The sequence below is a fragment of the Pterocles gutturalis genome, unplaced genomic scaffold (genome assembly GCF_000699245.1).
Source record: "Pterocles gutturalis isolate BGI_N339 unplaced genomic scaffold, ASM69924v1 scaffold11210, whole genome shotgun sequence".
In the NCBI taxonomy this organism is placed as follows: Eukaryota; Metazoa; Chordata; class Aves; order Pterocliformes; family Pteroclidae; genus Pterocles; species Pterocles gutturalis.
Window position 1 is genome coordinate 26,172 of NW_010146049.1, and position 26,483 is coordinate 52,654.

Consider the following 26,483-nt stretch of genomic DNA (forward strand, 5'->3'; position numbering starts at 1 on the left):
CCTACAGGAGATCTGCACCCCTTCAGACCAACACTGGGACGCGATACTGGATTCCCCAGTCCCTCTCAACTGTGTTTGAACAAGTACATAAACCCTAAGCTGTCTGAAAACTAGTAATCTTAGGTCTGGAAATGTCTGCAGAGAAAACATGGAACTGAAACTATCAGATGAGACAAGATACCAAACTTTGAGCCAGTCATGGTTCCACTGAGTGTCATCTAAAGAGAGATGTAGTCCCACCTGAGATGTCCTAGGAAACCCAAGACATCCGCATGAGGGTAACAGATGGTGCTGCCCTTCCTTCTAGGAAGACCCAGAGACTTCTTAACTTCTGTGTCATGAGGATGGTGTGGTTGTGTTGGACTCCCTGGAGGGTCTCAGTGGCACTGTAAGCCTTTGTGAGGGCAGCTCAGCTGAGATCTACCTCTCCACTCCACATAGACTTCTGTTTCTCAGACACATCAAATTAAGTATCCACATTTGGATTTTAACCCAATTCTTAATTTGAATGAAATGAATCTGATCTCTGGAAATTAATTCATTGGCTTGGAGTTTAAGAAATTGATTCTTAAAATGATAACTAGATTAATTGCTTATTTTGAATATTGATTTTTTTTCAACATGTCTGTATGCACCTTCACAAACCTGGAACCATACTACACACATACTTCTTCACCATGAAATTTAAGGCATTTTGGTTTCACCCTCTCTTGGTTTTTTTCTGTTTTATTCTCCCTAAAAATTATTGATCAAATGGGCTGTTTCCTAAAGAGGTTTATACATGCATGCAACTGAGGCATGGTCAGACTTCTCCTGGCGTTAGCTGGGCATTTATTCAGAAATTTATATATTGCCTCAGGGCAAAAAGGATATAAACCAGGAGAAACTAGTTGTTAAACGAAGTTTGCAGTTTGTAAAGTCCAGTCTGTCCAATAAATGCTTGAGCCTCTTCCAGTTGTTTGCTGCAGGACAAATGCCCAAACTTTTTCCATGTTAAAGGTAAAACTAGTTTAAATATTACTGGTTGTTCCCAAGGGTGAGGCGCTGAGGAATTGCGAAGCCTATTAGCTTCGGAACAGGGCCTCGTACAAAATTATTTGAGGGGTCCCAGATGATTGTAAAGTGCTTAGATACGATCATTGGCATAGTAAAGGTAACCACAAGGAAGTGGACTTGACTTATCTCTAATTTGGTCAATATTGCATTCAGCCACTTCTCAGATACCTGACAGGTGAATTAACTCATCTTTTTTATCTGTGACTACATACTACAGTGATGAGCACAGTACAAATGGGAGGACTGGAAGAGGAGAGATCTACTGGAATGACCTTTCTGGGGGCTGAGGATTTCCATTAAAGTGAGGAATGATCTCAGCCTCTACTAAAATAAAATAGGGAAAGTGGGGAAAAGGCTTTGATACCTCAAACTCCTTTTCTGGGTGGGGTAGGGTAAGGTGGGGTAGGGTAAGGTAGGGCAGGGTAGGGTAGGGGGGAAAATGAATGTACATCTCTGTGGGCTCTGACCAGACTTTGGCAATGAATCCAGATTTTGTCAAGTTTTCTGTGGATTGGCAATCTTTCCAGGAAAATGGCATGCAACAGACAAAAGGCATCCTGAAATCACTCAGAGATCACAGCAGAGCCACAGATCACAGGAGTGGGAACAAGAAAGTATCACAAACAAAACAGCCTTCCCTTTCTCCAAACCACTTTTCTGTTGAAACCACTGAATCTTAATGAATTTATGAGCCCTCTAGAAATGAGGGCAGGTAATTGCAATGTTACTCACAGGATTCAAGATCAAGTTTACCACATTTAGCTCAGAAGAAAAGCCAGTTATGATGGCTTAACTCACTGGAGATACTGTAATATGTAATGAAATTATACTTTAAAAAAAAAAAAAAAAGGAAGAAAGAAAAAACCCAGGTTTTTATAAACAGTTCTAGAAGTCCAGGTCATCTTGGTCAATCTCATCAGAGTTTTTCTTTTTAGAAGCCTGAAGTTCATCAGTATTTTCAGTCTCCTTTGGATCTGCACCTTCAGCATCTGCCTGGTCCTCATCTCCCAAAGGATCACTGCCTGAAGATGCTTTGTCCTCTTCTTCCTCACTGTCAGGATACATCTGTGGCTGTTTGCTGCTCTCATCACTTTGAACCTCTCCATTGGGTTGGTTGTTCGTGGCATTATTGTCATCTTTGCATTCCTCTTCACCTTCATCTTCAGACCCCTTCTGGGATTGCTGTGAGAAGTTTCCCATGGAAGAATAACAAGAAAAGGCGGCTGCTTTGTTCACAGTCTCTAGCCTTCTGTTGGTTTTTTTGCCTTTGGCCCTTAAGGCTTTCTCAGAAACCTTGTTGTTGCCTTTGTGTTTTTCATGTGCCTTGTCAGGACCATCACTGGTAGGTTCCTCATCATTCTCATCATATTTGTCACCTCCTTCACTGTTCTGTTCCTCCTCAGCTGGACATGTCTCATCTTCTGACTCTGGATTTGCATCTTCCACTGCCTCAGCTTCATGTTGCTCAGCTTCTTCCCTTCCTTCTGCAGCATCTCCTTCCAGATTGTTGTCAGTTCCAGAGCCTTCAGCATCTCCTCTGCATTCAGATCTCTCTTCCTCATCATCAACCCCAATGTCCTCATCCTCTGGCTCCTCTGCTTCTTCAGCTTCATTGTCAGCTTCATCCTCAGCCTCAGATTTCTCTTCATCTTCCTGCTCCTCATTTTGGGTCTCTTCTTCTTGTTCTTCCTCTTCCTCATTTGGCTCCTCCTCCTCTTCCTTTGTTTCTTCCTCATCTTTTGCTCCCTCTTCTCCCTCTGTTGCTTCTTCCTCCTCCTCTTTTGGGTTTTCTTCCTCTTCTTCTGCTTCCTGATCCTCTTGTTTTATTTCTTCTTCTTCTTCTTTTGCTTCCTCATCCTCCTTTGTTATTTCTTCATCTTCTTGCCCTTCTTCCTCCTCCTCTTTTGTTTCTTCCTCCTCCTTCATGTCTTCCTCTTCTTCCTTTGTTCCTTCTTCCTCCTCCTTCATGTCTTCCTCCTCCTCTTTTGTTTCTTCCTCCTCCTCCTTTGCTTCCTTTTCCTCCTCCTCTTCTTCCTCCTCCTCTTGTATTTCCTCTTCTGCCTTTGTTTCTTCTACTGTTTCCTCTTTTACTTCTTCATCTTCTTTCTCTTCTGTTTCTCCCTCTGCATCCTCTTTTGTTTCCTCCTCTTCTTCTGCCTCTGTAATTTCTTCTTCCTCTTTGTCTTCTTCCTCTTTTCCTTCTTCTTCTCTCTCTTTCCTTTCTTCTCCCACTTCTGTTTCTTCCTTTTCTTCTTCTTCTTTGTTTTCTTCATCATTAACCTTATCCTCTGTCTCACAGTTTTGACTGCCTGATATTTCAGCTCCTTCTGTGTCTCCGTTCATCAATGAGCTGCCCACTTCATTTAATTCCGTCTCCATTTCTTCATTGCCCTCCACTTCTGTTCCACTTGGCTGGAGTTCACCCTCATCATTCTCATTTGCATTGCCATTTTCTGCTGCTTCCTCCACAGAACTGCTGGGAATTTTTTTCATGTCCTGGGCAGCTTCTGAGACACTGGCTTCCTCATCATTTTTCTTCAACCTCAGGATCTGCTGTAAATCAAATGCTTTCATGACTGGGGCATTGGTGGCCACCACTGGGTTTCTTGTGGACTTGGAAGCTATCTTTTTCCTCAAACAAGAGTCACATGGGCAGTATTCTTCCTCACTCGCTTGCTTACTAATACTGACCTCAAAAGCTGCACTAAATGCTGTATCTTCATCTACCTCAAGTGATAAGTCTGATGTGTCCTCTAGCCTGCTCTGGGTTCCATTCTTGTCACTGAAGAGTGACTTTTTGTGCATAGTCTGCAATCGCAGTCTCCTCTGCTCGGTTTGGAGCGTTGACTCACGCTTGAGTGGTTCATCTGGAGGTCTTGGTGTCTTCTTCCCCGCTCTGGCTTTGATCTTCCTCAGCTCCTTCTCTATGCTTTTTTGTATCCTTTTGCTCACTTCCTCCTTCAGCTCCAGTATCATTTCATCCATCTGCTGGTTGTTCTGCAGGTTCCACCTCACTTTGAGCTCATCCATGGCACTGACATAATGAGCCATGAACTCCTTCTCGATTTTCCTGAGCAGCTTCAGGACCCAGATTGGGTCTGGATCCATTGAATTTTGCTGGACAAGGGATGTGCCCACACTGGTGGCCATATTGACATGGTGCTTTCGGTCATTTGGAGACACTTTTTCAAGTTGCTCTTCCAAATCAGTTTTCAGTTCTGTCCCACAGTCAACATCATTGACATTTGTGTCATTGGTAGTGGCTAGCTGAGCAGCTTCCTCTGTAAGATTTTCTTTTGTGAGTTCATAATTTACAGCTTCAGCTCCTTCTTGTTCTCCATTTTCAGCTAATTTGCTGTTTTCTTCATTTTCTTTTTCTCCCTCTTCCTCCTGACCATTTTCACAGTTACTGCACTGATCCTCCCTATTCTCTTCTGCCTCCTGAATTACAGATTCCTGTCTAGCAGACTGTGCTTTTTCCTCACCTTTTGATTTTGAGCAGGCTGTCGAAGGTCGAGATGACTGCTCTTCCTCTTTACCTTGCTCCTCAGCCTCAGCCAGCTCATTGCCAGTCTCTACATTTTCCACTTGTTCAGCTGGTTTGAATTCAGCAGCTTTCTGTGCCATTAAAGTGCAGTCCCTGGCACCAGCTGTACTCTCTTCTCCCGAACCACCAGAGCCACTGCAAACATCAACCCCAGAGGAGGACATGGGAGTGAAGTCGTAATCTACAGATTTTGGGACTTTAAACACAGAGGCTGTCTTTGCCTGCTCACATGCCTCTTGACCTGAACTCGGACCACTTTTTTCAGCTGTGCATCCAAACCACAGGGCTTGAAAAATATTTAGCAGCTCCATATACCTTGGCTTACTCAAACGTTTTGATTTATCTGATGGATCTTCTGACTCTTCGTCAAGGAGTTGGAGACTGGCAAGACAAGTAATCAAAACATTGGCAGAGTTACTCAGTTTTCTCCCCATAGTGGGGGACACTTCAGGCAAGCTGTTTGATCGGTCAAATTTTGTTTCATGTTTTGAACCGAGCAAGGCCTTCATGATCTGGACGGAAGTCTGGACAGAGGCTGGTAGGTCTCTTCTGTTGTCGTTTTGGCTGGATGAAACTGACTGCATGCATTCTGCCTGGTCAGCCTTGGCAGCTTCAGACTCTGAGATTTTTTCCTGATCCATGCATTCTTCATCCTCTTGATTAATAGCAGGGCCTTCAGCCGTCTCTTGTCCCACTTCATCCTTTGCCTCATTTTCAGCCTCCTCCACATTCTTTTTCTCAGCTTTTTCATCCTCTGAGATTTCCTCAGCGTTTGTACAGCATGATACCTCAGTGGTTGCCTCTATACATTCCTCTTCTGCATCATCCTCCATTTCATATTTCATAAGCAATGTTTCTGCAGGGATTTTACTTAGCCATTCTTGCACAACTTCTTCTGGAGATGTATTTGGTAGAGTAGATGGCATCAAATCACTCCCTTCCTCCTGCATGCCTGTGCCTTCTAACTCCTCATCCACTTTCCTGTTGCAAGAGTCATCAATCTCTTTATTCTTCTGATCTTTTACTTCGGTTGCAGCTGATTTAGACCCATAGGAAGTGGCTTTGGAGGAATCCAAAATTTCTTTCAGCTCTTTTCCCATGGCCAGCACCGATTCAGTACCTATGCTGCTAATGGAGGAATTCTTCAGCATGGTTGACTGTAATTTTTTGCTGTTTGGCTTCTGTTTTGGTGGGGCAGGGCAATGCATACTACAGACCGACAAAGTCTCAGATAATGATGCTCGACTGGAGTTTGACATCTTCACACGAAGATTTCTAGTTTTTACACGCCTTGATTTTGAAGACTGAGACATGTTTGATTGTGAACACCTATCATCACTTTCTTGGGATGTCTGTATCAACAAGCATTTATCTTTTACTTCTGACTTTGAAGAGACTCTTGAAGAGACACTTGTAGGATTTCCATTCCTCGTCCCAGTCTCAGTTAAGAGCTCACCTTTTGAACATACACTCTCACTCATACTTCCATGTCTCGAAGAAGGGGTCTCTGAATTCATCTTGGAATGACCCTCTCCAGCTTTTCCATTAAGGCTTGAAACACTTGAGCAGAGGGATGATGGCTTGCTATTTTCTTCTCTATGACTTCTCTTTTTTGAGCCTTTTGAGGATTCGCTGTAGCCACTGGTGGCACTTTTCAAGCTTTTTTCCTCAGTAACACCTGCAATTGCCTCCACTTCACTGGTAGATGAAATGTTTGAGTGGAAAGATCCTGAGTTATGACACGTGGGGTCTCCAATAGACCTTTTCTTGATTTCATATGAGCTTTTGGAGTAATTAGATGCCCTGCTGCATGATCTCAGATCATCTGCATGTAGGGAATTCTTTTTAACCCGAGTGGATTCAAGTGAAGACACAGACATTTCAGACTGTGCATCCAAATGAATATGGCTGTGTCTGCTCTTTTTGGATCCTGTGGAAGAGTAAGAGGCATTGCACAGAACAATTTCATCACTGTCACTTCTCCTGCTGTTTCTGTCACTAGCTCTGGAATGGAGGGTTCCTTGCGTAGAGCATCGTTCACCTTCACTGCTCTGATCTCTAATTGATTTGCTGGGCTTTGTTTTTGCTGACACTGAGCTGACTTCATTGATTTCACTTTCTTCTTGTTCTCCTTCAACCTCTTCACCCTCTTTCTTAGGGCAGGACTCACTGGAGAAGGAGGAGACCACTGCATTGTCGTCAGAATGGTCATCCTGTTCACTCTTTGCTCTCTGTCTAGTACCATTACTAGACTTGCTGTGCACACTGTAGGCAGGAGTGGAGTATGTACCATTATCTTCTTGATGTGCCTTCTGAAGGCTGGAGGAAGACATGCTCCTACCCACGCTACTTGTTTCCTCACATACATTCTTCTTGCTCTGTCTGGACTGCAGAGATGACCTTGACATGACACTCCCAACTCTGCTGCTTTCAACCTCTTCCACGTCATCCTTTAAGCACTTCACAGAGGAAACTTCAAAACAACTTTCTTCTTCATTTTGTGAATTGGTTTTGCTGGCCTCATGACCTTCAGGGGCATCTTGAGCATCCAGGTTGTTTTCACAGCTTGAATGGGACATTAAGCCCAAGGATGAAGGTCTCTGACTGTTGCTCGTGCTTGTCCGAGTGTTTTCTTGCTGGTCTTCTCCATTGGAAGCACCTGTAGACAAATCAGTTCGACACGTACACTTTTTGATGGATCGATATGCCACTCTGTTCTCTATAGTCTCTGAGTAGGATGAGGATTCTCGCACAATGCGCTCAGAGAATTCCTCACTGGATGTGGTGTGGAGGCTATCCATGGAAGCCATTTTTTTGTGGACTATTCTTCTTCTTGAAGATGTGCTGGAGCAGGACGACCGCGTGTGCCATGTGCTTCGTACACTGGGCTCTTCCCTCTGGGACGTGTGCATAGGATTTTTCCAAATGTCATAGTCCTGGTGTTTCTTGCCACAGTTATGACAATGAGCCTCATCGCATTCTGATTCCTCAAGTTTTGACATGTAAGAATCAATATCACAAGGATATAATGACTCATCTGCCTCTGAGCTGGCTTCTGGGTTCATTTTCTGTATGGGGTCTACTCCACTGTCCTCCTCTACGCCCGACTCTTCGCAAGGCATCTGGTTCATCAGGTTGGACTTTTTAATCTGGGTGGACCATTGCAAAGTCTCATCATTTAGCAAGCGGAAGCGAACTTTCATCTCTACAGACAGGCTACCATCCTTGTTGACATGTACCCGTTTTTCGATGTCATCGTTGACCAAGGAATGGACCAGGTCTCCGGGTTTTGGGTGCGAGCAAATGTGTGGGAAAGGTGCACCATTGTCTGGTGAGGCAGCGAGACCATTAGGATAGGACTTTTCTGATGATAAGGAAAATCTCATTGACCTATTGCTTGATGCAGACCGTGGGTGGATAACACTTTTTTTGGCTTTCAGTCCAAAGTTCACTGGAGTTTGAAACAGGTAAAGAAAAGAAAGATGGAGAGAAGTGTTAACTCATATCAAGATGACACAAAATATACAGATCAAACCCTCAAACTAGTGAATACTAATATTATTCCATTAAAGCTAAGCCTGTGCTGGTTTATACAATTTGAAAATTTGGCTTTGACTAAGTAATGGCCGTAAATGTTAAGTTTTGAATGAATAGTCTGTATTAAAATCTTCTATAGCTTAACTTTATTATTTTACTAAATCTAAATTGAAACACAAACAGTTTTTGTTGCATTATGTGTACGCTAGGAAGAAAAAAATACATACACAAAGCAATTTAGTCCTTAAATTTCTGTATTTTATCATATTGCAAATATCCCTTTATTTAGCTGTGCAAGTTTTCATCCTTCTTATTCAGTTGGGGAAAAAATACATGGAGAAGTGACCCTATTCCTTAGCTAGAGGTCAAGTGTCACATATTTATTGTGCATCATCCACTTCTCCATTCACATTCCAGGAAACACAAGTGGGGCCATGTAGACCAGAGCAGGACTCAGTCCCTGAAGGGATGTGCCACTATGGAAAATTATAAAGCTTATTAAAACATAAAGAACAAATGGAAAAGGAGTTGTAAGGTGGTGATGTTTACAAAGAGAAAGAGTGGCAGTTATGAGGAAAGTAAGGGACTTTTAAGAATTGTAATCCTAAGCACATCTCTATGGCCCAGTGCAGTGATCTGCATAGATTTTTGAGGTCCTAGACCCTTCATTTCAAGCAGAGCACATTGCTATGACTCTGTCTTGCAAGATATGCATCTATCTTGTTTCTAATACATATATTTGCTCAAAGCTTGCTTTTATGTATCTAGACAACCACATGCCTCCATGGGCATGTGGATATACAGCTGAATGGAGGGCATTTTAGGAAGGAAGTACTGAACAGGAAGCACACCAACCAAGATCAATAACACATGAGATAATTTCTATCTAACCACCCTTATGCATTTGAACTGACGTGTTTGCTCAGTTTCTTGATGGTCAAAGAGCATCGGCTTATTCCCATGGCTCCCTCCCATTTTTTGTGTCTCAGGCAGTGAGTGTAGCATGCCTCTGTCCTTAAGTTTCTACAACCAGTCGTCAACACATGAGTGAATCTTTCCTGGCTCCTGGTATTGACCATGTAGAGAAACAGGTGGACCTCCAGAGCACACCTCATTTCACCCTAAAACAAATCCCTAATATCGGTGAGATGAAATGGGAAATTTCTCTTCACAGGTTACTGAGGTTGGCTGGCTTAAATACCTGTGACCTTAGACAACTCATGATGAAGTGCCTAAGAAATATCATCCTGAATAACCCATTGCATACTCCTTCCTGAACATAATCTTTCCACAAAAACATGTTTTGTTCCCAAAGGGCTACACTGCAGCTGTAACCTGCAGGAGAAACTGAGTCTCCTGCCAACAAAAACAGGGCATCCTCTAGTCCTGGTGCAGGCAAATGCAGGAGTGCAGACATTATATGACAGACAGACAAGGAGATAGAGGATTCGTGGGAAATCTCAAGGGTTTGGGGAGTCTCAGAGGCAGACACAGGAAAGGAGGGAGTTCTGGAAGGAAAAGGAGACACAGAGATATGAAAGAGGAAGGGAAGTCAGCCAGACACGGGGAGCATGTAAAAGAAAGACTAGAGGGTGCAGGGAGGAAATCCTAGAAGGAAACCAGAGAAAAAGAAGGGGAGGATGGGAAGGCCTGGGAGGCAGAGAGAGGGAAGTACATTTTGTATATGAAATCTGCACACATTGGGTCAGCACAATAGGTGCCTGTCGTCTCCATGTTGTGGGACACAGGCCTGGAGGTGACTGTGCAATACGCCCCAGAGTTTTCCTTACTTTCATTGTTTTCATTGACATTGTTGCCGTTGGAATGGGGAGCCAGGTCAGGCAGCTTCTCCACCGAGTGCTTCCTCAAATTCTCCATCGATATGGGTTTAAATGGCTCCCGGCCGACGCACACCAGCACGCTGGGGCAGTGAAGCAGAGCTTGCATGCTGTCAATCTAGAAGGAGAAGAGCAATTGGGTCACCATGAGCTGATAGACCAGAACTAGATTCTTCCAGGACCAGAATCAACTGACATTTTGATGTCACCTAAAATAAAATCAACACGGTTCTGGAGGACTTCAGGGTCTACCAGAGCCTGTCGGGAGGTCCTGTTGCAGCGTAATTCCATTGCAAGAGGAGCTCTGCTGTGGTTTGATCAGATCTCACAAGATAGGGAAGGGGTGGGAGAGTTTGCCTAAGGGAGAAGATATCTTCTTTATTGGAAGGTTTTACATCTTCTGGGAAAGATTTAGGCACGATCAATGTGGTAGTGAGGAAGGGGGCAGAACAGTAGGCTTCTTGGTTTCCCTTATAGAGAATTATGCTCTTTAATTCTAATTTGTTCACGGAACAGCAATTATTACCTGATAAGTTCTGCATTCCAGATTGACTGTTAATTCTCTTCCTTCCCCTGCTCAGGAAAGGATGAGAACTGCAACTTCCCCTAATATTGCCTCAAATACTGTCTCAAATGTTACCTCAAGTATCACCTCAATGCTGGACAATGTGGGACATTGTCCCTCAGTGTGGGACATGTCTGTGAAGGACTCTCCGTTCCTCCATGAGAACCCAGGCTTACACACCACCTCTCCATCTTCACCTCACCACCCATTGCTGGATCAAGCCCTCATGTCAACTGCAGTTAGGAACAGGGAGCAGGGCTAGACGTGACAGAAAGTCACTTTTAACCAGCTACAATGTTTGCTTTGGATCTAAAGGAGCTGGAATCAGTCTTGTGATGAGCACTGGCTAGACAAAGCCTGGACTCCTCTTCCATCTTGCTTCTACAATCCCTTATTTGTAAGACTGAAGTTAATCTCCCAGTTAAACCACTTGATGGCTTCCAAAAGGATGAGAGGGCCCTCTTGATGTCTGAGAGGGCTTCAGAGTAGCCAACACCTGGCAGCTGGGTCTCCACAGTCCAGCTAGGATCTCCCTTCCTCCTCAGACTGCCACATCAGGAGAACATCTCTAGAGCATAGAATCATAGAATCAAGTGATCATCAAGTTCCAACCCCCTGCCATGGGCAGGGACACCTGCCACCAGACCAAGCTGCTGCATTGCATGCAGTGGGCTAGCAAGACAGACCAAGTTGCTGCATTGCATGCAGTGGGCTAGCAAGATGTTAGCACTATCTTGTCCATAAGATGCACCCTGACCTCGCCGTGTCACTTAATCATCAGCCCTTCAACTAGCAACAGAGTATGGAAGAGAACATGTGTCACTTAATCATCAACCCCTCAACTAGCAACAGAGTATGGAAGAGAACAAATCTCCGAGGAGCTGCGATGACAGTCCTGCAGTTGTCACACGTGCCTGGCATAACAGCACGTGAGGAAAGGACCTCATTCGCTAAATATTGCTATAGCAAAGGAAGGAAGAACCATGCCCCCTTCAGAGCCCAAGCCCTTACTTTGTGAAATGCCTCTGGGGTTTTCTGAGATTAGTTAGTGTCACTGGGGGTTCAAGAGGTGCTGGGTCCTGTGCAAATCAGAGGAGGGTGAATGTCTGGAGGGTGAAAGAATAAGAGACAGATGGCAGTACACTCAAGATCCAGTTACACACTTCTGGCAATTTTTCTTACAATGAAGCATATGATATCAACTTTTTTTTGTGGGAATACACTAAAATCTCATCGTCTTCCCACAATTTTTTATTTATTGTTTGCATTATAACACTACTTGTGACCTGAGGCCCATTGAGTTTGTTGCTATTAAAACCCACCGTCTGCTCTCTAAAGCTTACATTAAGCACCACTGTGTGTAAAACAAGAAAACTGCTGAGTCTGTTTGATGAGTACCATGAAACAGAAAATAACCCACAAGTTTCAGTCTATCTATGTCTACTGTTTGTCATTTATCAATAAATCCACTTCTGGCCCATATATTTGGAAAGAAAACATCTTTCCAGCTCGCTTAAAAGGTTTATAGAAAGCCTATAATTTAATAAAGAAAATATTTTGAGTAGGTTTTTGCCCCCTGTATATTTCTTTTCCTTCTTTACTTCCCTGTTATTTTTTATTCCTTTAGTGATATATTTTTTCTGTGTCCTCATCCAAGTAGCAAAAAGGTGAGAATAAAAAAGGAGAAAGAGAAAAGGAAAAAGAGGAAGAGAAGAAAGAAAAATAGACCTGAAATCCCTTTCGAACCTAATGTAAAACAATCTATCTCTAAAACCCCACGAAGTTTAGGAACTATTCCTATTTGCAAAGGACATTTTTTCAGTGAAAGCTATTTTTTACCCAGGACACCTCCTCACATGGTACTGTGCCTGTATATAGATACTTCAATCACACTCATCACTGCTGCGTTGTGTGGACAGAAAATAGATGATGTGAATGACACGACTGCAGGAATCAATGGAGCTGAGCCAGCTGAGTTATTGAATTTATATATATACTGCACAAACCAAATCCTTTCATATGGAATATACTTGTGCTATGTGACATAAAACAGAGGTTCTGTCATGTATTTCTAGCATCATCAAGTCTTTAGCAGCGTTTATACCTATAATATAGCTTTTCTTCATAATCTCTTGCAAGCTTAATCTCTTTGAACTAGTAATTGTAGAAAGTAATCTCAATTTGGGAGCTCAGTATTTTGTGATGCTTCATTGCTAAAAACATTTTGGTGCTTGCAAATACAACTGAATGTTCCCTAAGAGTTAAATAAATCATTTTTCTGACATTGAGTTGCTTTAATGCAACATCCATTGTGCCAGAACTGTACAGTTCTGTGGAGCTGGGATAACCCTTCCTCTCAGTTTGCCCAGCACAGAGCTTTCCCACACTGCTGCATGAATCCCATCCTCTCAACAACACGTTGCTGCCTGGGCTATCCAGAGGACATCTGTCTTCAGGGCAATCAACATGGTTGTTTGGTTTTTTTTTTTCCACTAGTGCTACATTATCTCTAAACAGTATGTCCCCTTTTAGGTGTTTAGCAACTTGCAGCTCACTCACCATGTCCCAGGATGAGGTCCATGTGTTGCTTCTTAGATTTGCTTCTTTTTGTGGACATCCTGATTTTGGCTGGGACAGAGTTAACTTTCTTCATAGTAGCTAGTGAGAGGCTGTGCTTTGGATTTGTGCTGAGAAGGGGCTTGACAACCCTTTCAGTGAAGAGATTTTATAAACAATTTCTATAAAGGAACATGTTGTCATCATCTCCCTTAGATAAGTTGTGAAGAACAAGTAACAGGCATCCTTCTGTCAATGTTGAAAACAAAGGGCAGGAGGATAATAACTAGAATTTGTTTCAGATTTTGGACATCTAAAAGTTAGATTTGTAGGACTGAGCTAGTCAACCAAGGCTGTACAGTCCATGTGGAAAGGGCAGTTTCTGTACATCTCTCCTACTGTGAGACAGATCATGCTCTGGAGAGGACTCTTTCTCCCCTGATATAAGAGCACCTTGGAACGATGAGGAGAGATGTAGACATCTGAATTATGGTAGATTAACTCCAGCCAACATGACCACTCTATAGTTATCGGGAAGCTGAATATTGAAGGTCAGTCTGCAGGGTCCCTGAGCTGTGCTCCTTTTTGAATGCTGTATTATTTCCATGAGTCACTGCTATTATTTGCTATTTTAGGAATACAGTTGTTATTAACTTCATCTGTATAATATCACAGGTGGCATAAACCCCATGTAAGTTAAATCAGTAATAGAGCATGTCTGGTCAAATATCATCGGTCTGGCCTGATGCATGGAGTCCATCACTGCAGTAAAAACTCAATTATTTTAAAGGGTCTTTTAAACTCCTTGTAGTCAGTGAAAATTCAGGACTTTAGAGGCCATTGTTGTCTGACTTTTATTGTATTGGATTATTTATCTATTTATTTATACAACAAATTCTATGTAAACATAAGAAAAAACCTTTTTCATTGTGAAGGTAGCCAAACACTAGAACAGGTTGCTCAGCGGTGTTTCCACCCTTGGAGATATTCAAAACCCAGCTGGATGCCTGAATAACCTGCTCTAGTTGACTCTCCTTTGATTAGGGGGTTGGGTGAGATGATCTCCAGAGGCCTCTTCCAACCTCAAGCAATAATGTGATTCTCTGATTTATTGTAGGAGAGAGGTGGTTGTTATTTTCATATAGACATCAGCTTGAGGAAGAGTGACATAAAATGGTGCTACTGGTTTTTCAGCACAGACTTTTTCTGACATTAATGTTTTCTTTGTTTGCTGAGAGACATCATTAACTTTTCTGAGCAGTAGCCTGTAAGGAAATCCTTCTGGTAAACAGATTCCCCACTTCCCTCTGGCTGCCATGGCAAGATTCTTGAGCACCTGTGCTGGGATACCATCTTGCAAGGAAACAGTATTACATCTCTGTCCAATTTAGCAACAAAAACCAAAGGGAAGTGATTGTGGATGCATAAAATCCAGTGACCACCTAATGGAGTTGTGATGGAGAAGGGAATGCCCTGCCCTATCATTTCTCCATTAACTCATCACACTTGATTGTAAGTCATCTATTACAATCTAGGCTTCTTGTACATTGGTGGGGGACAATCAGTATTTCTCGGGGACAGGTTATTTCACCCCAAGAAAGGCACTGGTACAGTTGGTAAGTCTCCCACTGGACATACCTGCCTCCTTCACTGCCGAGCGAGAAAGCCAATCATCTCAACACAGTTGTCTAAATATAGATACCTAGAGCAATCTGAGATGTTCTGGAGTATCTAATATGTGCATGAGGATGGTAGACAGGATAAAAGACTATGCCCCACCAGACCATCACCTGAAATCTGAGCAGGAAATATCTAGTATATTCTTTTAAAGACAGTTAGAAAATTAAGTGTCTTCATTTGCAAGCTGAATCTCAAAACTTATCTATGATAAGTGAACAGTCAAGAATAAAATGGAAGAAAATGAACAGCTTATGATAAAGATCTTTGATGGGTTAGGCAAGAGATCCTTTGGATCTCTCAGGCCCTGTTCAAGACCTCCTTTGAGTTCCCTCCAAGTAATTACCCTGTCATATGAGCTCATGGGAAGCGTTGCTTGCAGTTAAGGCACTTGAAATTCAGAGACAAAATCCACTAAGCAAAGTTTACAGAGAACAATCTCTAGTAGTCTGCACTCAGGGGGCTGAAATAGACTCCAGTTAAGTTTTATTGTGTAACCCCTGAAAACGAAATTACATTTCTCAATCTTACTGTAAGACCTGATCCAAATCCCACTGTAACCAATGGAGAGAGACACTTGATGACCTCTACAGACTTTGGGTCAGGAGCCAAGAGAGTTATGGAGACTGTGAGTGAAGTTCTGGACCAGAAAGTAGAAAACTTATTGCCAGTACTTGCCTCAGTTGAAGTATTTTTGTTCATATCAATCAACTTCTTGCCCACAAACCACTACGGTGTCTTAAAGATCAGGTACTGCCTTGTGAAAAAAAAAATTTCAATTTGCTGTGCTTTAAACCTATATGTACAGACTCTTCCAAGGAAATGTCAGCTCTGTCTTTAGGTTTCATTGAAGTCTTTGTACTTCTGACAATAAAATTGTGATTTTTCAAAGCAGTAAAACTTTTGCTTGCTTGCATACTTCATTACCTCATACCCCAGGAACTGCCTGTCACAGTGGGATATGTCACATATGGGTTGGTTCAAAAAAGCTAAATGTTCTTTCCAATAAAAATGTTTCACAGACATTACTCTAAGCCCCAGTGGGGAGGCCACCATGTGTGAGGTAGAAATGAAAGGACATCCTCTCTTCTGAACTATATATTTTTTTCCATTGGAGGATGGATTCTCTCCATGAATGTTACCGTACAGTACCTACCACAAAGGGGCTGTGATCTCAGCAAAGACCTCTAGGTGCTACTGCAACACAATTAATAATAAATTGTCATCGATACCTGAACAGAAGAAAGACAAACATAACAACTCTAAAATAAGGAATCTGTTGCTTGTTGTGGGGAACATGCTATGCTCTGGTTCTTCCCAGAGAAGAAAGAACCTTTGTAAACCTTACCGACTGCAGAAGGTGAACATAGATACCAGTTTCTGATGAAGGTAAAATATAGGAAACACCCTTTGTTTGTCCTCTGCTGGCTACTAGCCAACCAAAGACACTTGAAAGAATCAGGGAGAGAAAGCCAGAATGGGGAGATAATGCAAGACCCAGTTGAGATCACAAGTCCATAAGCTAACCTACCTTCCAAAGAAGTGTAGAGATGCAAGGGAGAAACAGGAAAAGCAATAACAGATATGCTCAAGAAGAGGCTAATGGGCTGAGTTCATTGCCTATCATGCTGACTCATTGCCTCGCTTCCTTGTGCTCTTTCATTTCTTCCCTTTTGTGTTTCATTCATATTTACAACTCTTTGGAGTGCAAACAGCCCTTTTGTGTTGTAGTTGTACTTCATTCAGTCCAGGGGGATCCAGGCTCTGAACTGGGCTATCTCGGTTTAACAATAATGAATTTTTTTCTATTTTATTCGTGCAAAGAACCCATTTGCCCTTCCCTCCTCAGGCTTTGCACTGGAGGCATGAGAGAGTGGTTCTGCTGGGGAGTGGTTTTTTAAAGCTATGCTAATCTGTTGGTCAGAGGGTGAATCACAGGGTGTTGCCACTCCCTGCCCACATACGTATCAGCGAATTAGTGGAAGAAAAGAAGGTGGAAGGTATAGGAAAGTGCATTACTTGACCTCACTTTCTCTAACATCAGCATGGGCAACCTCCCCCACGCCCTACCACAGCGGAACACCTCTTTTCCCATCTGCAGAGAGGCTGGTGGACGTGGCACGGGTGTGTACTTGATGAGCAGCCAGAAGGTTCTCCCCATCACATCAGAAGGAATGCAGAACAAGAACCAATATTGAACTTAAAGCAGGGAACCATTGCATAGAAATGGACCTAATCCTCTGCAAACTGTAGCACTCAAATGATTCTCCTTCTCTGGAGACATTCAAAGCCCGCCTGGATGCGTTCCTGTGTGATCTGATCTAGGTGTCCTGCTCCGGCAGGGGGATTGGACTAGATGATCTTTCGAGGTCCCTTCCAATCTCTAACATTCTGTGATTCTGTGATTAGTCTAGAAGAGCATACGCAGCATCCCTTCCTCTCCCACAGCACACCAAAACTCATGTGGTCTACACACCACATCAAACCTCAGGTCTCAAAATCCACATGCAGGAAGCAGGACAGATGCCAGTGTCCTAGGCTCCTGCAATAGCAGGTAATCCACTAAACATCAGTTACACACTGCCACCTTTATTTGATGCTTATATGGGCCAGTCCATTGCTTCAGATGCTGAAATGCAGGAATATAAGATGATTTGTCATACCAACACTTGTAAAACCATCAGCATCTTCTAGAACTGCTCAGACATGAGCTGTCTAGTTTTCTGTTTTGACCACCATGTAAAGCTGCATGAAAAATGATAGCTTTGGGAGTTGCGATCTGGAAATCAGGCCATGAAGCACTCAGACAGCCAAGGAAAATATCTGAAAGATAGAGGAATAACACACTGCACTGCTTTCTCAGTCGACCACAGGCAAAAATTGTGCTTAGCTATTGCACTGCTGGCAGCTTTTCCAGGAGTATTCATAGATGCCTTTTCCCTCTGTGTGACACTTTGCACATGCATAAAGAAAATGTTCTGAGTGTAGCCCTGGAAATCATCTGGATGGACACATCCTTCAGCAGATCAGGAGAAATACTGCAGCCAGAAATTCAGTGGCCTTTGGAAATCACTTGGGTAGCAGCAGAAGAGAAATACAGCACAGAAAAAGAGGAAGGAAGAGGAAAGACTGAAAAAAAAAAAAGGCAGAAAAAAAGCAGAAAAGTTTTTGAGAAACAAGTGAAGAGGACAAAAAGGGGAAGAAAACTGATTTACAGCCTGGTTCAGTTTGGAAGATCGGCTGCTAGGATCTATATGGGATGCCACAGTTACTGCCTCAGTGGAGGATGTTTCCTGATGAAGACTATGAGTGTCCTCCTGAGGACTTCCATTGAGTGCTGGATGGAGTTGGGGAGGTCCCCACATTGCACTCACCTCATATACAAGCTTTTCGTGGCCTTTTCCCTACCCACCCACCCCATCAGCTCAAAATTGGGTATGAGACTGTTCCAGTTGCAAATCAGCCAGAGAAACAGAAGATTGCTGTTAAGGGTACAAATTTCGACATATAAGAGAGGAAGACATTTCTTATAAAGTTTTTGCTGCACAGATTTTCCACCTTCTGACATGCTGCAACCCCTCACTGAAACCAGAGTTGGCCACTTGCTCCTTTGGCACTGGGCTCATCAAGTCCAGGCCATCCAACATCAGCATTTGAAAATCATGAGTCAGGCTAACACCCACCCCACCCCAAGTGCCAGCCCTTATCCTCTCCGAGGGCAGGATTAGCTTAAAAATTGACAAGTCTCAAAAAATGCTAAGCATTTGGTTCTTGTGATTAGCCTTGTGGCGACTGAGTCAGTGGGGAGGATATGGTTCATGACTTCAAGCTTTTCTCCTAGACTAGAAGGGCTCAAAGCTTACTCTTTTTATATGAGGAGTATCTACACGATGGATGAAAAGTTACTGCAGCTGGAAACTGTGGGTGGAAAGAGGTGCTCCAATCACGATGGATGAAAAGTTACTGCAGGAAACTGTGGGTGGAAAGAGGTGCTCCAACTAGCTGTAGGACCTGGGACTGAGTATTTAAACCCTATTGCTTCTAAATCAAGCCTATAGATCCATATGGCACTGTTCCATGGTCTTATCATCCCAGGTGCCTCTTAATTTAAAGATTTGTGCACTGTGCTTCATTGAGCACTATGGATACAGCCTATGGACTCCAGAAGCTCAGAGCATAAAGAGAAACACATTTATCTAAAACTACTTAATTGAATAGTTTTCTTGTTATTGAGTCCAGGGTTTCACTCTCAATTTGCAAAGTCCGTAGTATGAATGTGAAAGCTGGAAAGCTGTTCAGCTGTCTAGCTCTCCTGATGCTAACAATTTATTTTAGAAAAGATGTGAGTCAAAAGAGAAGCAGACCTTGCTAAGAGTCATAACAGAATCCTTTGAATTCCCTGTTCAGGGCCAAAAGGAAGAAGCAAATTGATGAAAATGCAAAACATGCTATCTTTTCCTCTTCCATCATTGGTAAAAGCTCAAAATTTTGCACTGCAAAAGTAGATTTCCCCATGAAAAAAACCCTGCCTCTCCTGCAAAAATTCTTTGCGGAAACACTGATTTCTAATCTAAAGTACTTAAAAAAAATTCACAATTTTTCCAGAAGAGGGTGGAATTCTGCTATTCTTTCTACTCTAGGCAAATGAATAAAGAGAAGCATCATGTTCACAACTATTATTTCATATACTGAATAATACGATTAGAAATGTCTTTGCCCTGGATTAAATTCAAAAGAATTAGAAAGTAATTACACTTTGCTACATTATTATTGAAAGAGCAAAATCTCCTCAGGCTAAGGGAATCATTTGCATTTGCTATATGTTAGATAAGAAAGTATTAGATTCGGTATATGTTAGATAAGAAAGTGGCTACCACATGGGGTCCATTGAACTACATCTTGTAAGGCACCAGGCCAAATGATTTCAGGGCATCTCAAAGGTTCATAAAACACACCTGGATATGAGTCTTCTCATGGATCAGGTTCATGGAAAGTTTTGCTGAGGTTTACAGATCGCTTGTGTAAATCTCATTGGAGTCATTGTGGTTTTGGCACGGAATCAGAGAATATTGAACCTGAAACCTGTGGTTTGTTTTTAGACTATGAGTCACACACATGGTGGGTGGAAAGTGGTACAGCTCACTTGATAACAACGGTTTGCACCAGATGAGGGGCTGAAATGGGTTGCAATTATTCATACCTGAGCACAGCACAAAACAAAATGTCAACGTGAATATGTCAACATGGAAGCAGAAAAATTAACTATCCCAAGGAGGGAAATTATCACCTTTCTTCTCTTATTGTTTATATTTACACACCACACTTTAAACCAGCTCATTTGCCTCCGTGTATCCCATTTCCCTCTTAAAGTTCCACAGGGTCTCGATGACACCTGTCATTAAGACAGATGAGCTGGGTAGATAGCCCAAACATGAGTGGCCTAGAGGATGCCTGCGGGCAGTCTACAGATGTCCTCGAAATGGCTCTATGGATGTGTAAATCTGAGTCAGGAAATATGTCAGACAAGCCTGTTTCCTGGCCTTGCACCCTGAGGTCACCGTAAATGCAGTCGTTATTATCAAGAATGATTTAGTAATAATAGTTAGGATAATACCTTTACTAATAACAAAATAAAAGAGTTTTGTCTTTACCAATAAATTAAGAAATTCTGGATCCAGGGCACTGGAATAGAGTTGCCTGTACTGTTAAATTGTTAGAATGGTCTTTGGTGCATTTAAAGACTGGATCAACCAGCACTCTCCCAAGCAATTCCTGGGCAGATCTGGGAGTTAGCACACCCCAGGGTGCGCTGCTTTCCTAAGTGAAAGGAAACCTCGAATGTGGCCACCCAATTCTGGAGACTGGGGGAATTAGACCCTATTTTGGAAGCTACATAGTATGGGTGTGTGGAGATAGTGCCATTTGGTGTCAGGGCCAGAGTACGTGCCGTGATGCTATTCAGTCTGCTAGAATACCCGCAGCCCATGGTGCTGCTTCTGGCTTTGGAAGATCTTAGCCTACAGGTTGCTGAAGACTAGGAAGGTACACTGGGGAATCACCTCATATATGCCCTTCTGTCTTTCTCCAAAACTACTACAAACTGGCCGATGACAAAGATGGCTTGATTTGACCCAGAAGGGTCAGTCGTGCCACAGCATCTAGCGTGTCTCATTCCAAACTCTACATAAACACAGAAGAAAAATGAGGGTCCCTACCCCAAGGAATTTCTAATAACTAATCCTCTACAGTCTCCAGTTAGTGGTGCCTGAGGAAGCATTCCTTACCTCATGATTGCTCCCCTGATTAACTCTCACAGTAATTGTCTGATCCCTCAAGGAAATTTGGTTGCATGTCGTGCTCCTTCTGCAATGTTCTCACTTGTAGAGTCCAAGGCAAAAGAGGGTCTTTCTGGTCACCTACTCTGTCTTCCTACATAACAGACTGGATGAGATTCACTCATTAAATATAAGAACTTATGGTCAGCCATAAGCTAAGCAAAAAAACATCTAAGTCTTGGCCTGATGCCAACAAACATAAAAGTAGCCACATCCCTTGGAAAACTCTTCTGATGGTTGATAAATCCCATCCCAGGAGCTCATGGTAATTGCCACTAGCAGCCATAAACTATGTAGACTATTTGCCACAACACAATGTGGTTTCATACACCATACAAGAAGTATTGGATTTTAAGGAAGAATTTGTTTTTGTTTTAATTCAAGACAGTCGGTAAAAGGAAGGCCTAGTGATTCAAGAGTAAGTGCAGAAATCAGGACATCTGTGACTAGACACATAGTCACGTTGATGAATTCCTGTGACTTAAAGAAATTTTAATGACTGTTCAGCTGGTGGACCTTGGATAGTTGCCATTTGTAAGGGAAATCCTCTCTTACTGCGCAGTTGCTGTCACGTAATCCTACACATCATTTCTTATAGTTTAATGGCCTGTGAGGATTTCTGGTGTTTCTAAGATCTGTCTGCCTCTTTATAAAAATAAATGATACAAGTTTTGTCTGGAGAGGAAAATGTACTGATGTGCAAAACCAGTGAGATTCACAGTCCAAAAAGTTTATTTCTCCGTGAGTTATAACTGAATTAAACTTAGAGGTTTACTGGAAACATTTGTGGACAAGGTAGATTACAAAAGGAAGAAAACTCTTTTCTCTGCTTTCTCAAATCAATACTACAAGAAAGGAACACAAAACAAGAAAGCTGTTCCATGTGTGTCTCTAAGTTTATACCCACATAAAAGTATAGGAGTAAACCAAAGACTTGTAATATTGAAATGTTCTGGATTACTCAACAAAATGGGAAAGAAATTAAACCAGAGCCACTGGAACAATATATACCAACCACACATTATGCTGCAGAGGTGATTTAACTTAAGATTCAAGTATACATGCAGAGTTATAGTAGTAGAAGAAAACAAAAGCAGATTGAAGGGGCAACACTCAGATTTACGAATAGCACTTTCATTGATAGAAGATATTGATTCACATGTAGGAGAGGAAACTTTTCCTTTTTTTTTTTTTTGTTCAGTTTTCAAGACATCAAGGAAGAACTGCCAGCAAAAACTGTGAACTTAATTTTAGATGCTGTGAATGATGTTATTTTAAACCAGAAAATAGAAAGTCAATCAAGCAGTAGTCCAGATGCATTGCTTAGGAAAGAATCTTCCTGTTAATTCAGCTAATCTATCAAATCTTGGAAAAGAATGTCAAAAGTTACTGTTCCTCCCGCTCCTAGCCTCCTTTCCAGGAAACAGGGGCCTCTGTAATAAGGCTAGACATAGATGTGATAAAATAAGTTAACAAAATTATTAAAAGACAATTTGAATTATTATTCAAAGAGAATAATATGAGAAACAAGGAAAAACCCAAGAAATATGAAGCTTCGAGACACCTTTGAACACTTTTAAGATTCAGTTGGATAGGGTGCCTGGCCATCTTGGCTAGACCACGCTTTTGCCAAGAAAGATTAGACCAGGTGATCCTTGAGGTCCCTTCCAACCTATGATTGAAAAATGTCCAGCCAGGGTCAACCCACCACAAGAGCCAAAAAATCACTTTAAAAGATTCCCCAGAAAAGATACTAATAATCACACACTTCTGAGCTATGTGTAAGCGGATAACATTGATTAGGTTGGACCCACAGTCACCTGTCACTGCGATATTCTACACAAGAATAAAAGGAGTGCAAATTAAATTAATAAGGCACAAAAAATGAACTGCCTATTGACAAGATGGCAATGAAGATTTTCATATTAAAAAAAAACCCAAGGGACTATGGAGAGATTATGGGATGATGTTTGATCCACACCCACATTTCTGCAGATGGAAGACATGGAGAAAAAAAGGCAGGGAGAAAAAGTCTCTGTAGGACCCCTGGAATTTATTGTGGAAGATATCATTATCACTACATAGAGGATAATCTTCAACTCTATGGGGGCAACTCTAAAGGGCAACAAAGCTGGTGAAGCACAGGTCTTACGAGGAGCAACTGAGAGAACTGGGGTTGTTTAGTCTGGAGAAGAGGAGGCTGAGAGGAGACCTTGTCACTCTCTACAACTACCTAAAAGGAGCTTGTGTTGAGGTGGCTGCTGGCCTCTTCTCTAAAGTAACAAGTGATGGGACAAGGGGAAATGGCCTCAAGTTGCGCCAGGGGAGGTTTAGCCTGGAGATTAGAAAAAATTTCTTCACTGCAAGAGTGCTCAGGCATTGGAACAGGCTGTCCAGGGAAGTGGTGGAGTCACCATCCCTGGAGGGGTTCAAGAAACGTGTAGATGTGGTGCTTGGGGACATGGGTTAGTGGGTTGGGTGGTGTTGGGTTGATGGTTGGACTTGATGATCCTTGAGGTCTTTTCCAACCTTAATGATTCTACTCTATTCTATTCTATAGCATGCCAGAGAAGATAATCTAGCTGCAACAAACATCAGTAGGTGCCGTCAGCTTCAAATACTATATAGCATACCAGAGAAGATAATCTAGCTGCAACAAAGAGCATCAGTAGGTGCCGTCAGCTTCAAATACTCCACAGTGACCACTTCTGGTCAGTTAATAACCATGACATTCCAGCCATGTCCTGCCATGCCTGGGCATGTTGGGATGAGATCTGACTCTGGAAGAATAGAGACCTTTAGGCAGGATGATCACCACTGCAGAGCTGAAAATGTAAAAGATAACTACTTGTATTTAGATGGAAAAAAAGATGGGGATGAATGAAAGTGAAGATATTGTGTTTACTGAGCGTGTATTTATTGTATATCCCAGGTAAAATATCAGTGTTTATAACGACTAGGTAGAAAAGGCTTTATAATGACTAGAAGGAAAATTGTGGGAAACTCATTTAAGAATCACGAGGAGAACTTTAAGACTGCACTAAGAAGTAGGAGGCAAATCTTTTCTTTAGAGAAACAGATGAAAAATTTCAAAAATGGACATTAAGAGGAAGTTACTACCACTACACAAGATTATTATCTCCATGTGGACTGAACAGGACTGAACCATGCAGTTGTCTATAAGCAAGCCATTTTTTTCTGCTCTCCCATTAAGAGAAACACAGGCTCTAGACGTACTTAGAAAAGATGAATCCCACAGTAGGGTGGCCAGCTTGCTCATCTTGGACTTAGACAACTGACTCTTAGGCCATAAAGTCTGTAGCAGTAGGATGTTTGGGAAAGACATTTTCCTTGGATCCTCCATCTGAGAACAGGAAGCTCTTTCCAGAGTGGTGGGCATAGTCGAAAGCACTATGATATGACATGTTGCCTCTACCAGGAAAGATGGCTTAAGGCACCGTTATCCCCTTCTGCTCTTCTTCATAGTTGCACGCTCCTGTCTCTGTGCCAGGTCAAAATTATCTGGGTTAAAAATATTCCTCCAATTTTTTTCCCTTCTTGTCAGTCATTTGAACCCGAGTCATTTCAGTCATCTGGTTCAGAAAGTGATCTCACAAAGGGTTGTAACATTACAGCTGAGGAGCTGGCACACAGAACTGTAAGGATGGAAAATGTGGCAAGGAGCAGGCGAACTGCTCCACTAGGCTGTGTTGCCAGGGACAAGTCAGGCTAACACATGAGATTTCTTCAGAAGAAATAGAAGTACAGGCTAGTCTACATTACAAGATGAAGAAAAGAGGAGAATCTCACATTTGTCAGGAAATTCCTTTGGGAACAGCAGAACAAAGGATCCGTCATGCCCTGAATTTGTTATAAGAGTCCAACCCAATTGGCACAGTCACCAAATCATCAACACAAATGCATCTCCTAATCCCACTCATACTCCAGTTACTTATGCATTTATTAGTTATATTACCGTAATGCTGAGGATCCCACACCATGATCAGGACCCTGTTCCATTAGGAACTATGCAACTGCAACATGCTACCCAAGGGCTGTCTTATTCTGTTGAATTCCTGGTTGTTAGGTACAGAAGGGTTAAGCTGCTGTTGGGACATGCATCCCAGGAGAAGGTGAGAAACTCCATTAGTATAAGTTTCTTTGGGGGTTTTTTTATACTCAGTTGCAAAACATTGAGCTTCTGGACTTCTGTCAGAAGTTGCCTTCCATTGACCTAAAACAATATCTGACGTATGAGGTTACTGAATGGCTGAACAAGGTTCTTCTATGTCACCCCTTCATGTAATTAATGGGGAAGTACCTAATGTGACACTAACTACACAAACCCAAAGGATTAAGGTAGTGTGGGTAAACTATTAGCCCCATGAGTTAAAGGATTTGCATCACAGGGAATGCAAACGCTGATGTGATAACACCCGTTAGAACACCTGACCAGCACCAGGTACCAGAGATACTTGCCTTCTTCCCATCAACGGTGTAGAGCTTCTTCACTGGGAACTGCAGGATCTCTGAAATCTCATCCAGGAGTGTTTTGAAACTCCTGGCGTTTCTGCGGTTCAAGATAATTGAGCGCCGAAAACCACTTTCTCCATTCTTAACCAGAGTGATTTTCTTGGGTATTCTGGGCCCGTGGTGAGGGAAAGGTGTGGAATAATCTTCAAGCCTGGCCTCCTGAACTGCTCTTCTCAAGGTACTGGAGGGACGACCATTTCGTGGAGGGCCTGGCCTGTGTCCCCCAGCAACAATGTTGATGGGCTTGACGTATTTCTTGTCGGAGCAAAGGTAGCACCCTCCATCCTCCAGCTGGTCCAGCTCACTAATGCAATGTATTCCTCGTGGAGTGGTGATGGTCCGTACCCCAAATGGAAGTGGAACCCTATGAGAGAGGTCATCCATGAGTGCATTGAAGCTCTTGAAGCTTCTCTTGTTGATGGCCATCTTGACTCCTGCGAACTGAGGATCTCCGCTCTTGAAGAAGGTTATTTTTTTGGCTGGGGGTACCTTGGTGACGGCACTTGTCCGAGCCACGGAGGGAAGGGGCTGCTCATAGTTGTAGGAGCTGGTGGTTGACAGGTAGTCAGCAGGCACCTGAGTCATCCCTCTTGCTTACAGGTAACTACAAGAGAAGCAAAAAAAGAATAAGGTTTGTTTGAATCATGTGGAATCAGTGCCTAACTAGCAAAATTTGTTTTCCTCACAACAGTTTTAACATCTCTGCTAGATCAAGAGCAGATCGTGCCACATGGAGTTATGAACTCACTCTCTCGGGTAGATACAAGGAAACGCAGCAGGAAGAGTAGCCATAACCCTGCTCCTCACAGATAAACCACCCTTGTCCTGCAGATGCCAAT

The 26,483-nt window shown here is 42.5% G+C and overlaps 1 protein-coding gene across 1 annotated transcript; it reads right to left on the bottom strand.

The window, feature by feature from the left end:
* Nucleotides 1-1,941: 1,941 nt before the first annotated feature.
* RP1L1 (retinitis pigmentosa 1-like 1) lies at nt 1,942-26,229 on the bottom strand. The gene is made up of 5 exons (XM_010085595.1): nt 25,591-26,229; nt 9,931-10,096; nt 7,290-7,967; nt 3,337-5,639; nt 1,942-2,709 (listed from the first exon to the last, which is right to left on the bottom strand). Exons 1-5 carry the CDS (start codon nt 26,227-26,229, stop codon nt 1,942-1,944), a joined length of 4,554 nt encoding a protein of 1,517 aa, XP_010083897.1.
* Between the last annotated feature and the right edge of the window lie 254 nt (nt 26,230-26,483).

What these genes read in the sequence shown, in the direction of transcription:
- RP1L1 (XM_010085595.1), bottom strand. Translation starts at nt 26,229, where the DNA reads ATGACTCAGGTGCCTGCTGACTACCTGTCAACCACCAGCTCCTACAAC. An exon ending in ACACCGTTGATGGGAAGAAG is followed by an intron (nt 10,097 to 25,590) that starts GCAAGTATCTCT and finishes TTCTCCTTCTAG; the next exon opens with ATTGACAGCATGCAAGCTCT. An exon ending in ATATCGATCCATCAAAAAGT is followed by an intron (nt 5,640 to 7,289) that starts GTACGTGTCGAA and finishes GGTCTAAATCAG; the next exon opens with CTGCAACCGAAGTAAAAGAT.